This window comes from Capricornis sumatraensis, chromosome 5 (genome assembly GCF_032405125.1).
Source record: "Capricornis sumatraensis isolate serow.1 chromosome 5, serow.2, whole genome shotgun sequence".
In the NCBI taxonomy this organism is placed as follows: domain Eukaryota; kingdom Metazoa; phylum Chordata; class Mammalia; order Artiodactyla; family Bovidae; genus Capricornis; species Capricornis sumatraensis.
The window spans coordinates 71,211,198-71,224,871 of record NC_091073.1 but is presented as its reverse complement, the minus strand read 5'-3'; the positions used below and the strand labels follow the sequence as shown (position 1 = coordinate 71,224,871).

The 13,674-nt window shown below is 41.6% G+C and overlaps 1 protein-coding gene across 1 annotated transcript in view; it reads right to left on the bottom strand.

Annotated features, from left to right (window-relative positions):
* The window catches only part of SCRN1 (secernin 1), a 61,092-nt gene that overhangs the window by 36,087 nt on the left and 11,331 nt on the right, over nucleotides 1-13,674 (bottom strand). Inside the window, exon 2 of the mRNA XM_068973153.1 lies at nucleotides 3,794-3,953. Coding sequence (XP_068829254.1) covers nucleotides 3,794-3,952 — 159 coding nt within the window. The 5' untranslated portion in view covers nucleotide 3,953. The remainder of the gene's footprint in view (nucleotides 1-3,793; nucleotides 3,954-13,674) is intronic.

Genomic DNA, 13,674 nt, shown 5'->3' with positions numbered 1-13,674 from the left:
CCTGCAGCATACGGATGTGAAAACATGCCAAGGCAACTCAGAACACAGATATGCAACTCAGAAAAAAGGTCAGGCTGCCTAGCAACTACCTCTGGTATGTATCAAACTGCGCTTAGTTATTAGGCAAGGGGACATAATTTATGGTGTATTTGAGGTGTACACCATAAATACATGGTGTATTTGAGCATAATGTCTCATAACTAGTGAAAGGAATCTAGTCTATTTCCTAAAATGATTGTAACCATGAGAACAAAACATATAGAGTCATTTAATCTATGTCCCAAAAAAGAAAATTAATTTTTCTAAAATATTTATTTCAGTTATTCTTATAAAAGGTTTTGCATTCGAAAGATCAGCCCTGGGTGTTCTTTGGAAGGAATGATGCTAAAGCTGAAACTCCAGTACTTTGGCCACCTCATGCGAAGAGTTGACTCACTGGAAAGACCCTGATGCTTGGAGGGATTGGGGGCAGGAGGAGAAGGGGACGACAGAGGATGAGATGGCTGGATGGCATCACTGACTTGATGGACGTGAGTCTGAGTGAACTCCGGGAGTTGGTGATGGACAGGGAGGCCTGGCGTGCTGCGATTCATGGGGTCGCAAAGAGTCGGACAAGACTGACTGACTGACTGGACTGAACTGAACTGAACTGTACTTACTATGGCTACTAAAAAATGACCCCCAAATTTAGTGATATAAAACAATCATTTATTATGTTCATGAATTTGATGCATCAGGAATTTGGACAGGGCACAGAAGGGATGGTGAGTCTATTCCATGGAGTCTGAGGTCTGGAATCACTGAAAGGGCATTCACTCACATATCTGGCAGTTGACACTGGTTGCAGGCTTTCCATGGGGGCCCTACCGCATGGTATCTGCTGGGTTCCTCCCAGCATGGTGCCTGGGAACTTAGGGCTAGAGTCCCAAAGGAGGGAGACAAGCAGAAGTCAGATCGTTTTGACCCAGCCCTGGAGGTCAACAGCACCACCTCCATCAGGTTTCACTGCCTGATGCCACCAAAAAGCCTCATGAAGATTCATGGCAGGGTTGGGGGGGATAATCACCCCCACTCCATGGAGGTGTGTCCAGCACACTGTGAGAAGGACATGTGGAACGGGATTTGTTAGAGACATCTTCAGGAAATCTGCCAACATGAAAACCAAAGTGTTCCAGTGTGCATGACTCTCTGGGAAAAAGAAACATGTAGGGAAGGCAGCCAGGGAAGGTCAGTAACAGCTCAAACCAAGCCAACTTTATCCATATCCAGTCCCCACTGTCCCAGAAACAGAAACATTCAGATCTAAACAGCATGGACATTCAAACATTAATGAAGACCCATTGAAAACCTACCATGAGCATCAGAGAACCTAGCACTCTTCTCTGCCCATATGAAAGGAAAGTCCCAATGCAGTTTAGGAGCCTGAACCAAGTTAGTGGTGCAACATCAGAGGCAAGTGGTTCTGGCCAAAGTCCTGTGGGAGACAGTCTGCCACTGCCCCAACCACAGACTGGAGCCATGACCTGCTCAACTCTGCCCATTCATCTCAGTGCTCCTGCTGAATTCACCGAGCATAACCAGCTCCTTGTAGAGTACTATTGCTCTCTGGTGATGCTTAATGCTTTTAAAAGGCTGAAACAGAGATTTAGATGAGAAAATGAAATAAACATGGATGAATGCCCATTTAAAATGCACAATCAGCAGAAAAATTGGTTTATTTTGTAAACTATAAAACACCAAAGGAGATTATGTCAGTGGCAAGAGATTGTTAATTTATTAGCCCCCAATTTTTTTCCTCTAAATTCTTCATCCTTCAACAATTACCATTTAAACACATACAACTAACTATACCATAACCAAGAAATTTATTCCATGAATGCAAAGATAGTTCAATTTATCATTAAATAGAAAGTAAAAAAACAAACAAATAGGGGATTAGCTCCTGATTATCTCCTGATCTTTAACAAAATGTAACACCTGTTTCTCAGGGTTTTTTAAAAGCATTCAAAGTATGAACTGATGTACACTTTCTAACATGACAAAATGATATGAATCTCCATTCCAAAGCCAGCATCTTACTTAATATGGAAGCACTAGAGGCTGCCCCACTTAGGTCAGGAACAAGGCAAAGATACCCACTTTCTCCATTGTTATTAATACTGAATCCAAGCCATAAGCCAAACAGACGAGAAAAGAAGAGATGTAAGGACAATTAAATTATCCATATTTGCAGGTTTTATAATAACATAGCTGGAAAATCAAAGCGAATCAATAATAAAAGCTGACACAATAAATAAAAGAATTTAGTTTGGAAAGTAGAATGTAAAATTAACATAAAATAGCCCTCATGATGATTTGAGAGAATAGCATTGAAACATGTGTATTACCATATGTGAAACAGATCACCAGTCCAAGTTCGATGCATGAAACAGGACATTCAAAGCCAGTGCACTGGGAAAACCAGAGGGGTGGGATGGGGAGGGAGGTGGGAGCAGAGTTCAGGATGGGGGACACAGGTACACCCGTGGCTGATTCGGTCAATGTATGGCAAAAGCCACCACAATATCGTAAAGTAATTAGCCTCCAATTAAAATAAATAAATTAATTTTAAAAAATAGCCATCGTGAAAGTTTGACAGCACACTCTGGGAATATGGACAAACTGGCATTGTCTTACATTGCTGGTGGGAATGTAAAATGGCACACCACCTATAGAAAGAAATTTAACAATATATAACAAAATCACATGGGCTTCCCAGGTGACTCAGTGGTAAAGAATCCTCCTGCCAATGCAGGAGACTCAGTAGACATGAGTTCAACCCCTGGGTCGGAAAGATCCTCTGGAGGAGGAAATGGCAACCCACTCCAGCATTCTTGCTGGGATAATCCCATGGACAGAGAAGCCTCATGGGCTACACACCATGGGGTCACAAAGTGCTGGACATGACTGAGCAAGCAGGCGTAACAAAACCACATGCTTATACCCTGTGACTCAGAAATCCCATTTCTAGGCACCTATCCCCCCAAATATTGACTGAACAGGTTCTTAAGCACTCAAAATAAGAATTGATGGATAATTTTTTAACATGATAAAAATATATAAACCAAGACCAGACACTGTGACAGGTGTAGAAGGCTATTATGAACACCAGCACTATTTGTAATAGCAAAAGAATGTAAAACAATCCAAGTGTCTATCAATATGAGACTGATTAAACTATGATTACATTCATAGAATGAAACACTACACAGTTCTAAATGAGGAATGAAGATGGTCACTCCAGATGGAATGACTTGCAAAACAGTTTCAGTTGAAAAATTCAAAGTGGAAAAAAGTATATATAGCATGCTACCATTCATCTAAGGAAGGAAGAAAGGAACTGGGACAGATATGCATATATATATGTGAGTGTGTTTGTGACATATACATGCAAATTTTTAAACGGAAGGATAATCCCCAAACTTCCAAAACATTATTACCTATAGAAGAAAAGGGAAATAGAGAAATGATACAAAGGTAGAAGCTAGACTTCTCTGAATATATTTTGTTTCACAGATTTGACTTTGGAGTGGGTAAATAGTTTACTTCATTATAAAACATGTGCCATAGCAATGAATTCTCTTTGGACCCAGGTTTTTAAGGCTACAAACAAACAAGAATGGAAAGAGGAATCAACAGAACCCACAAGAGAGTTCTGTGGGTAAATGGGTTTCCACATTAACAAGTCAAGGTGCTGGGCAAAGCCAGAGAAAGAAAATACATGTTAATGGACAGCCAGTGACACGTGACTTACCTCAACCTTGCTCTCAGGTTCATGATCAGCAGCTGAGAAATACACAACCTCTTGGACTTCATCCCTGGGCCGAGCTGAATTTTTCCCAAATACCACCAGACCGTCCTTTGCACGTGGCGGGAAGGCCACAAAGCAGTAACTTGGAGGAGCTACAGCCATCCTGAAAAGAGAGAGATGCCAGAGAGAGAATGGAAGCAGGCCTAACGTGGAATATTCCACCAGTGAGCTCTTCAGACATATTTCACCAGCTAACTAAGTTTGAGTGTTGAACTGTGTGCAGCGAGCTCCTTTGGAGATCCCAGCTGGCAAATGAAGCTGGGGTGTCTGGAGTAGAATTACACAGCCACTGAGACCAGATACTCTTAGTACTCTGTGGGATTAAATGAGCTCAGATTTGCAACAGAACACAGTGACAGCCAAAAGCGCAATGACGTAGGAGAAAGGAAAGGAGGTTATTGTTCCAGGCAGAAAACACATACCCACTGCAATCTGTCACAGCAATAGAAAAATAAATAACTGTACCTTAAAACAGTGCACTACGGAAGTGCCTCTTGATCTAGAGGCCCACAGCTACCCTGTGATAGATTTTGGAGTGCTGATGGGGAAATGGGTCTCGAAATAAACTTAAAGATACCTCTCTCTTTTTATCTATTTTTACTCTACCTCAATGACATCACACACAATCATCTCTAGGCTTTCTTCTCACCTCTCCAGCTGCTCCTGGGCTAGCTAGTTCTCTTCCACCTGGCTACTAAATATCTTCACAGCTTGGTCGTTCCTTCCTCATTTAATGCTCTTTCTGGGAAAACTCATCCATGCCCAGAGCTTCCCATGTCATTTACAAGCCAATGACCTACACATAATTCCAGCTCAGTTCTTTCCTTGAGTTCTTGACCCACACACCCAGCCTAACTGATATCCAAAGCTGATTTCATCACCTTCCCCAAACTGGGTCCCTTCTTAAGGTTCCCTGTCTCAGTGGCCAGCTCCATCATCCAACTCATTGCATCAGAATCTATCCTTACCATGTGCTTCTCCATTACCTAATATATCACCAAGTTCTGTAAATTCAATCTCCTAAATCTCTACGTTGTAGCCATGAAATTAAAAGACGCTTACTCCTTGGAAGGAAAGTAATGACCAACCTAGACAGCATATTCAAAGGCAGAGATATTACTTTGCCAACTAAGGTCCGTCTAGTCAAGGCTATGGTTTTTCCAGTAGTCATGTATGGATGTGAGAGTTGGACTGTGAAGAAAGCTGAGCGCCAAAGAATTGATGCTTTTAAACTGTGGTGTTGGAGAAGACTCTTGAGAGTCCCTTGGACTGCAAGGAGATCCAGCCAGTCCATTCTAAAGGAGATCAGTCCTGGGTATTCATTGGAAGGACTAATGCTAAAGCAGAAACTCCAATACTTTGGCCACCTCGTGCGAAGATTTGACTCATTGGAAAAGACTCTGATGCTGGGAGGGATTGGGGGCAGGAGGAGAAGGGGACGACCAAGGATGAGATGGCTGGATGGCATCACTGACTCAATGGACATGAGTTTGAATGAACTCTGGGAGTTGGTGTGATGGACAGGGAGGCCTGGCATGCTGCGATTCGTGGGGTCGCAGAGTCGGACACGACTGAGTGACTGAACTGGACTGAACTGAAATCTCTACGGAAACTATCCAATTTTTCCCACTTGTACTGCTCCTACCCTGCACCAAACCACCATCATCTGTAAGCCTGGAGATATATATATAATAGCTATATCAGCTATTAGTCTCTCTCCAAAACATTCCTCACATTGCACCCAAAGTGACCTTTTTAAAAGAAAGACTTGGGGACTCCCCTCGTGGTCCACTGGTTGGGACTGGACACTGACATCACAGGGGGCACAGGTTCAGTCCTTGATCTGGGAACTAAGATAATAAAATAAAAGGAAGGTTTGATCATGTCATTCCTGCTTAAAATCCTTCATATTGTTCCCACGGTTCTTAGAATAAAGACCCAAAGCAGATCAAGCCCATGTCATCTCCCAGCCTCATCTCATACCATAATTCACCCCTTCAGTCTCTCAACTCCAGGACAGAGGCCTTCTTCTAGTTTCTCAATACTCCACAGCCTTTGCACAGTACTCCTTTCCCTGATCAGTCAATTGTACTATACGATCACAATCTAAAACAGCCCTGTGATTATTTTATTACCAACGGTCAGTAATTAGTCTTTCTTCCCTCCACCAAAGTTTAAATATATGAAGGCAGGGACCATGTCTCTTTTGCACATCTCTGTAAACCCAGCACTACACAGTGTCTTCTGCAGGGTTACTGTTGTTGTTTAGTTGCTACGTCCTGTATGACACTTTTGTGACCCCAGGGACTGTAGCCCGCCAGGTTCCTCTGTCCGTAGGATTTCCCAGGCAAGAATACCAGAATGGGTAGCCATTCCCTTCTCCAGGGGATCTTCCAGACCCAAGGACTGAATCCTCATTTCTTGCGTTGGCAGGTGGATTCTTTACCACTGAGTCACCAGGGAAGCCCCGCCTTCTGCAGGGTAGATGTTCAATAAATAATGAACAAGTGTTCAGTCCTTCCTTAATGCTCCACCAAACTGCAGTTGACTCTCTACAGCTCTTTCTCACCACCATGCTTCTGCACCCACTGAAGTCCCCCTCCCTTAGCCTCGCACATGTCCTTCAGGATCTGATTCAAAAACTCTCTCTCTTTCAAAAAGCCTTCTATGAAGAACTCTGTCATTTTCTCAGCATCCATAAACACTGATGCATCTAGTCTGTCTGAGGATAACATGCCTCTGTTATCTATAAATGTACTGCTTCAGATGTTTCAAATAAAGCTCCCTGAGGGCAGAACCTATGCCACCCAATTACAGTAGCTCATTCCCCAATTCTCTGAATTATAGACACTCAACAAACATTATTATTGAGCCAACTATCATATCTGTGCTATGAATTACCCAACTTAAATGTGTTTTATTTTATGAACCTAAGATAAAATGTGAAGTAAAGCAATATTCTCAGAAAAGCAACCAGGATTCAAATCTCAGCCCTGCCAACGCCACCTACTAGCTGCGTGACCTTGAGCAAGTTACCTTACCTTTCTGAGCCTAAGTTTTTTTCCACAAATGTTTTGCTCCAGCCCACAGATTTATCATGAATATCAAATGAAATGATGCTTGAGAAAATATTCTGAAAACTATGGAGGCTACCTGGGTTCTGACTGTTCAAATATAGCAGTGTTTCAAAAATTTCCATTGAACAAGTCAATTAAAACCAAGTCAACCCTCACTCACAACTAGAGCAGCTCACAAGTCACAGAGTCAACAACCTTCTGTGTTTAGAAACATCTTGGTGAAGGACAATGTTGCTACATCTGTACCCAAACTACTCCAGGTTAGTCTGCACATGCACACCCCAGACTGTCAGAGCTCCTCCCAGCGGTGTTTCTGGCAGGTCCCTCTCCAGGGCACAGAGAAGCAGGGGAGTCTGTAAGTCTGAAAATCATTTCCTGCTGCATACATGCTCAGTTGTGTCCAGCTCTTTGCAACCGCCTGGACTGTAGCCCGCCCAGCTCCTCTGTCCATAGAATTTTCCAGGCAAGATACAGGAGTGGGCTGCCATTTCCTACTACAGGGGATCTTCCTGACCCAGTGATCAAACCAACGTCTCCTGCACCTCCCTTCTTTGGCAGGCAGACTCTTTATCACAGCGCCACCAGGGAAGCCCCGAAATTCCTTTTAGCTCAGGGAAACAGCCTCCAGTCCTTTAAAGCGAAAGAAAAGGTGAGAAGATAACGAGTCTCCAGTTCTTTCTCCTCTTAATCTTTCCCATTTTCACAAAACCACATTATCTTCACATTTGAAGGGGACAGACAGATCAACCAAGACTCTGTGTATAAGAAAGACCTACAATAATTGTAATACGATGCCTTTATAGAGGACTCCTAAAATTAGGAGGTGAGAGGAATTGCAGGCTAAGCCAAATAAAGCGAAACAGACACAGAAGAAGACAACACGCAGAAAGGACACATTTCCTTGTGTTTGTATGGTTCACATAGGCAACAGGAATTCCCCTCCTTCCAAACTGTTGGGCCATGTCAAAAGTACTGGCATCGATCACAACTAGGAACAGAACCTTATTTTACTTGATCCTTAAAAATGGTAAAAATCCACTGGTCTTGAATTTACAGATGTATCTGCAGAAAACAAGCAACACAGACGGCTTTTCTGACGAGCACTTATTCTTCAGCCTGGACATCTGCTTGGTCAACAAGTCATCTGAATCACCCGACCGTGACCATTATATAGGCAGAAGCACAGGGAAGCTGGCTTTTCTGCTGAATTTTGGGAATGATTGGGAATGCCAGAAGGAACAGAATTTTTATGTCTATTTTTTTTAATGCTAAATGAATCAACAAACTGTGTATTACAGCCTACAGCAAACTAGCCAAGGCAAATGGTCCATTTGCTTTTCCTAGATGACCATTCTACACAACGACTAGCCTCGGAGATAACTTAGTAGATCCTTGTCTATTCTCTAGATCAGTGCTGTCCAAAAGAATTTTCTGCAATGACAAAAATGTTTTATCTCTACTGTCTAATATGGCGGCCACCAGCCTCAAATGACAATTGGCATGTAGTTACTATAATTAAGGAATTAAATTTCAATTTTTATTACAAACTTTAGTTAAATTTAAATAGCCATACATGAGAGGTAGAAATTCTATTGGACACAGCAGCATTACGACTTTCCAATAAACCCAGAAATTAAGATTTTCACATTGCGGTTTCCAGAAGCACTTCTTTGTGAAATCATTCATTTGTTCCAGGGCTTCCCAGGTAGCCCTAGAGGGAAAGAAACCTCTTGTCAATACAGGGGACAGAAGAGATGTAGTTTCAATTATCTTTGTGGGAAGATCTCCTGGAGGAGGAAATGGCTACCCACTCCAGTATTCTTGCCTGGAGAAGTCCATGGACAGAGAAGGCTGGGGGGACACAACTGAATCGACTTAGCACGATGACACTTATTTTAATGACAAAAGGGCCATCACCCACTTATACTGAATTAGCAAAGAAGAGGCATGATACTTTCAAAAGACCAAGGAAAATAAACTTTAGGAAGAGGCTACTGAACTCACCATGTGAACTGAGTTTATAAGCAAGCTCCTTCTTCCAGAGACTAAAGGTGATCACGGCCCTGGAGGACAGTTCCGCTTTCCTTGATGTGAATCTCACATTCCTAATTCTGAATATACCAAGAAAGTAGCCCTCAATGCTGGTCAGCTTGTCTCTTTACCTCCTAAATGAACTTTTGATACCTTCACTTCTCTTCAAACTTCTAACTACTTCCTCTAAACAGATATTTCACTTCCTAGTCCTCCAAAGACAGATGGCTGGGGGAGGGAGACTGTTTCAGAAGGATATGCAGATTTCAAGGCCCTGCGGCTAGAGAAGGGAAAGGAGTCAATACACCGAAAAGTCAGTGCGGCTGAGGCCAGAGAGAATGGGAAAGAGGCTGAGAGGCAGGTAGTCAGGCTGGTTCCTGTTGGGTCTTGAAGGAGGTGGCAGGGATTTTAGGGTCTATCCCATAATAAACACTAAAGCCACTGAAGGGTTCTAAACCTGGTTTTAGGAAGGAAATGGAACCAGCGCACAGACAACTTTGCAAAGAAGTTGCTACATTAGGGAGGAGGCAGCACAGCAGATGGAAGGTAATTCCATTGCTAAGTGTCTGCTCTAAGGAAGGGCTTCCCAGGTGGCTCAGACAGTAAAGAATTTGCCTGCCAATGCAGGAAATCTGGGTTCGATCCCTTGGTCGGGAAGATCCCCTGGAGAAGGAATTGGCAACCCACTCCAGTATTCTTGCTTGGAGAATTCCACGGGTAGAGGAGCCAGGAGGGCTACAGTCCATGGGGTCACAAACAGTCGGCATGATTGAGCAACTAACATACACACACACACACTCCAAGGAAATGATCAGGAATATGGATACGATTTATGCACAAAAGAGTGCATTACATCAGTATTTATACAGGTGAAAAACTGGCCCAAACTTAACTGTTCAGCATCAGAGAAGTGGCTAAAATTTTATGCTTCGTCTACATGGTGGAACACCATAAAACCATTAAAATGTTTGTGAAGCATTTTTAATTGAATGGAGAAATGGTGTGGGGAAGTGGAGAGGGAATCCAAAGTAAATTATCTTAACTATGTGAAAATACGCATAGAAAAAAACTAGAAGTAGTAGCCTGACCACTAAATGCTTTATTTTCTTTTGTTTTGATTTTCCTGTAAGTACTTATATTTATTTAATCACACAAAAAAGATTTTAAAAAATTAAACCTGGGAGTATTGCCAATTTAGGAATTTAATTTCAAATAAAAAATTTGGCTCTATTTCTGTGTCCCAACATCTACACATTTCAAAACTGGGGACTTCCCCAGCAGTCTAGTAGTTAAGACACTGTGCTTCCAATGCAAGGGGCAGAGGTACCAACCCCAGTAGGGGAACTAAGATCCTTAAGCTGTGTAGCAAGGCCAAAAACAAGAAATTTCAAAACTGGCAAATTCTTATTTGAGTTATAGCTAGGACAAATTATTTATTCAGTATTATAGTTATTCTCTGGTTTTTTTTTTTTTTTTTCCTTTACAGTCTGCCCAATTCAGAATTACTCAAGGAGTACACAAATTTGCATTACTATTTTTTATACAAATAGCGGGCAGGCCTCCTACAGTTGCCTCCTTAAACAGGAAAAGAAAAACTAGCCAATTAGAAAGTCAATTTTCTGCTGACCCTGAGATGAAATTCTTTCAAAACTGATTCAAGGGATCTCAATTTTGTTCCCATTATCTGTCATAATATTGGATAACATACCAGATAATACACTAAAAAAATCTGAGATGTTAACTCATCTATATACTGTATAAAATATGCATTTTGAAGTCTCTGTTTACAGTATTTTTATAAACTGCTAAATCATTCATGTATGACACAAAAGACTGACTTTACAATTTTTCTCCTTTCCCTCTATCTTATCCAGCATTATGAGATATCATAATCTCCTCTCTGAAGAAAAATAAAATAAAATTTAATTAACTCCCAATCATACATGCTAATGCAGAAATCTATTGCATAGTTTTTTTTTTCATCATTTATAATCAGCTTTAGAAAACAGAATAGCTATTCAATAATGGGTTTTCTATAACTACACTCTACTTAAACCAGCATCAGAATCAATGAACAAAGCTTACTCAAGAAATAAAAGAGATGACTGATGGCTTTTTTTCTTAACTTGCTCGCTTTGAGGCACAATTCTGAAGCAATCTCTGAGTCATGAGGATCCAGAAGTGGGGATGGGGGTACAGGATTATACTACAGGCCTAAAACTGAACTCAGGAATGTCTGAAGCGGTGTTTCCTGAACTGCATGTTGTAGTCATTTCATGGGTTATGGAATCAACCTAGTGGACAAGATCAACATTTTTTAGAAAAGAGTATGTGCATCTCACATAGGAAGGGTAAGCGCTGGCACAAGAAACTTTAAGTTCAAACATACACACAGAAGTGTATGCACTGGCCTACAATACAACATTTCCTTTACTATGGGTTTCAAGCAAAAATCTTTAAAAGCAACAAGCTTAGAGGGCAGGTCTACTGAATAGGCTTCTTTGTGGTAAATACCAACTGGGATTCTTGCCAGGAAAACTAACAGCTCCAATTAATGAAACACTCTAATTTAACCCTTGTAGACAATTAAACTGACAGGCATTTCCTAGGAAGTTTTGTTAAGAATATTTCAAAGTGAGTTTATCTGTACTTTATTCCAAATAGAATAAGCCAGTCACAAAAATGCAAATACTGTAATTCACTTATCAGTTACCTAGAGTAGTAAAATTCATAGAGGCAGAATTAGAATGGTGGTTACCAGGAGCTGGATCAGGGAGGGGCAGGAGAGGGAGGAGGATGGACATTTGTTTAATGGGTACACGGAGTCAGTTGTGCAGGGTGAAAAACTTCTGGGGATTGGTTGCACAACAATACAAATATTCTTAACACAACTAAACTGTACGCTTAAAATGGTTAAGATAGTAAATCTTCTGTGTACTTTTTACCATATTAAACATTTTTTAAAAGTCAAATATCCACAGGTGGCTCAAGGCTACAGTAGTGGCCTGGGCAGCTTTAAATACGGTGCTATCAGTTGTGGTAAAGTATTTCTAAGATCAGTTTCCAACCATCAAAATCTTTTCAGGATTCACGACTTCCTCTTAGGAATTACAACTGCAGAGTCCCTGAGCTCACAGCATCAGAGCTGTGTCGCCCAACATCCCCCCTCTGACTGGTGACAGGAGGCTGGGTACAGGCTTAGGGGGCTGGAGTGCTGCACCTCTGTAACTAGGAGACCGCTTACAGAATGTCTAGACAAGGAAGGAGGTAGCTGCATGGGGAAGGAGGTCTTTGTCCTCAAGTTCAGTGAGTAGTTATTAAAGGGCATGAATGCTCCAAGCCAAGGAGGGGTTTTCTTCGTCTGAATGCCAAACTGCCCTGCCCCTTTTATATCAAAAAAGCTACAGTGGCCCTCATCGGTCACCGTACCCAGTAATAAGAAAGCCCTGAATTGCCTGAGAGGAAGAAAATGACTGTCTGTATAAGCTCTAGGTTTATTAGCTGTCTTGCAAATAACTGTGACAAAGGATCTTTACTTGCACAAAGAAATGAAACCCGAATGTCCTTACTTTCCAAGCTCCCAGCTTTACTGAGCAGATTGGGTAAGTTTAAAGTCCATGTACATTAATTACCTTCTTTCAGAAAAGCAAAGAAGAATGTATTCTATATTATATTATTTATTGATAAATTCATTTTTTAAATCATTGACATTCCTGCTGAATTGAAAACAGGACAAATGATACTCACTTATAAATTTCCTTTCCTATCTTTTATCTGCTGTTGAGACAGTAAAGAATAAATAAAGTGTTTGGAAAAGGAATTATCCAACTGAATTGAGATGAAAACGCCAGTTGATGAAAGGTACATACATCAGACTCATCAAGTTCTGCCTGATAAATAAAAAAGATGCTATTAAGTGTCTTACTGAAAATTCAAGACAGCAGAGCACAAAGCTTTAGGACTAGACAGCCAGTGACTTCCAGCTTCTAATATTCAATGTCTTTAATGAGGAATTATCTAATGGAAGAGAGACCACATAGGGTATTGAGTAAGCAGATTTGGGAAGCAATCTGAGTTCAAATCTCAACCCCGTGTCACAGGGATATTCTGTAACAGGGATAACAACAGGGTCAGGTGAGGTTCAAATGAGCTGAAACAGAAAGCGCTCAGAACGCCATCTGGGACGCAGCAAGGACACGTCACCGTGAGGGTGAGAAAAGGCTGTTCCTTTGTCAAGATCTGATCTGAACAAACCAGACTTTAGAAACTTGGCTTTCTCCTTACGGTGTCTAGTGCTCTTTTACCTTTTGAAGATGTGCTCCACTGTCACTTAATGTCTTTTAAGAGCTGGTCACTATTCCCTTTCCCTAAGTCCAAGGGCAACACCTACCTCTGACAGCTGATTCCTATAGAGTTCAATGCCACTTATTCACTGTCATATTTCTGAGCAGCAGGAGATGGTTTAAGGGTGGCAGGTTGTGCATTCATTTGGTTTGGTCCACAGCACTGGCCTAAACTGGTGGCTTCCTTGGTGGCCCAAACAGTAAAGAATCTGCTTGCAATGCAGGAGACCCAGTTTTGATCCCTGGGTTGAGAAGATCCCCTGGAGAAGGAAATGGCAACCCACTCCAGTATTCTTACCTGGAGAATTCTATGGACAGAGGAGCCTGGTGGGTTACAGTCCATGGGGTCGCAGAGTTGGACACTACTGAGCTA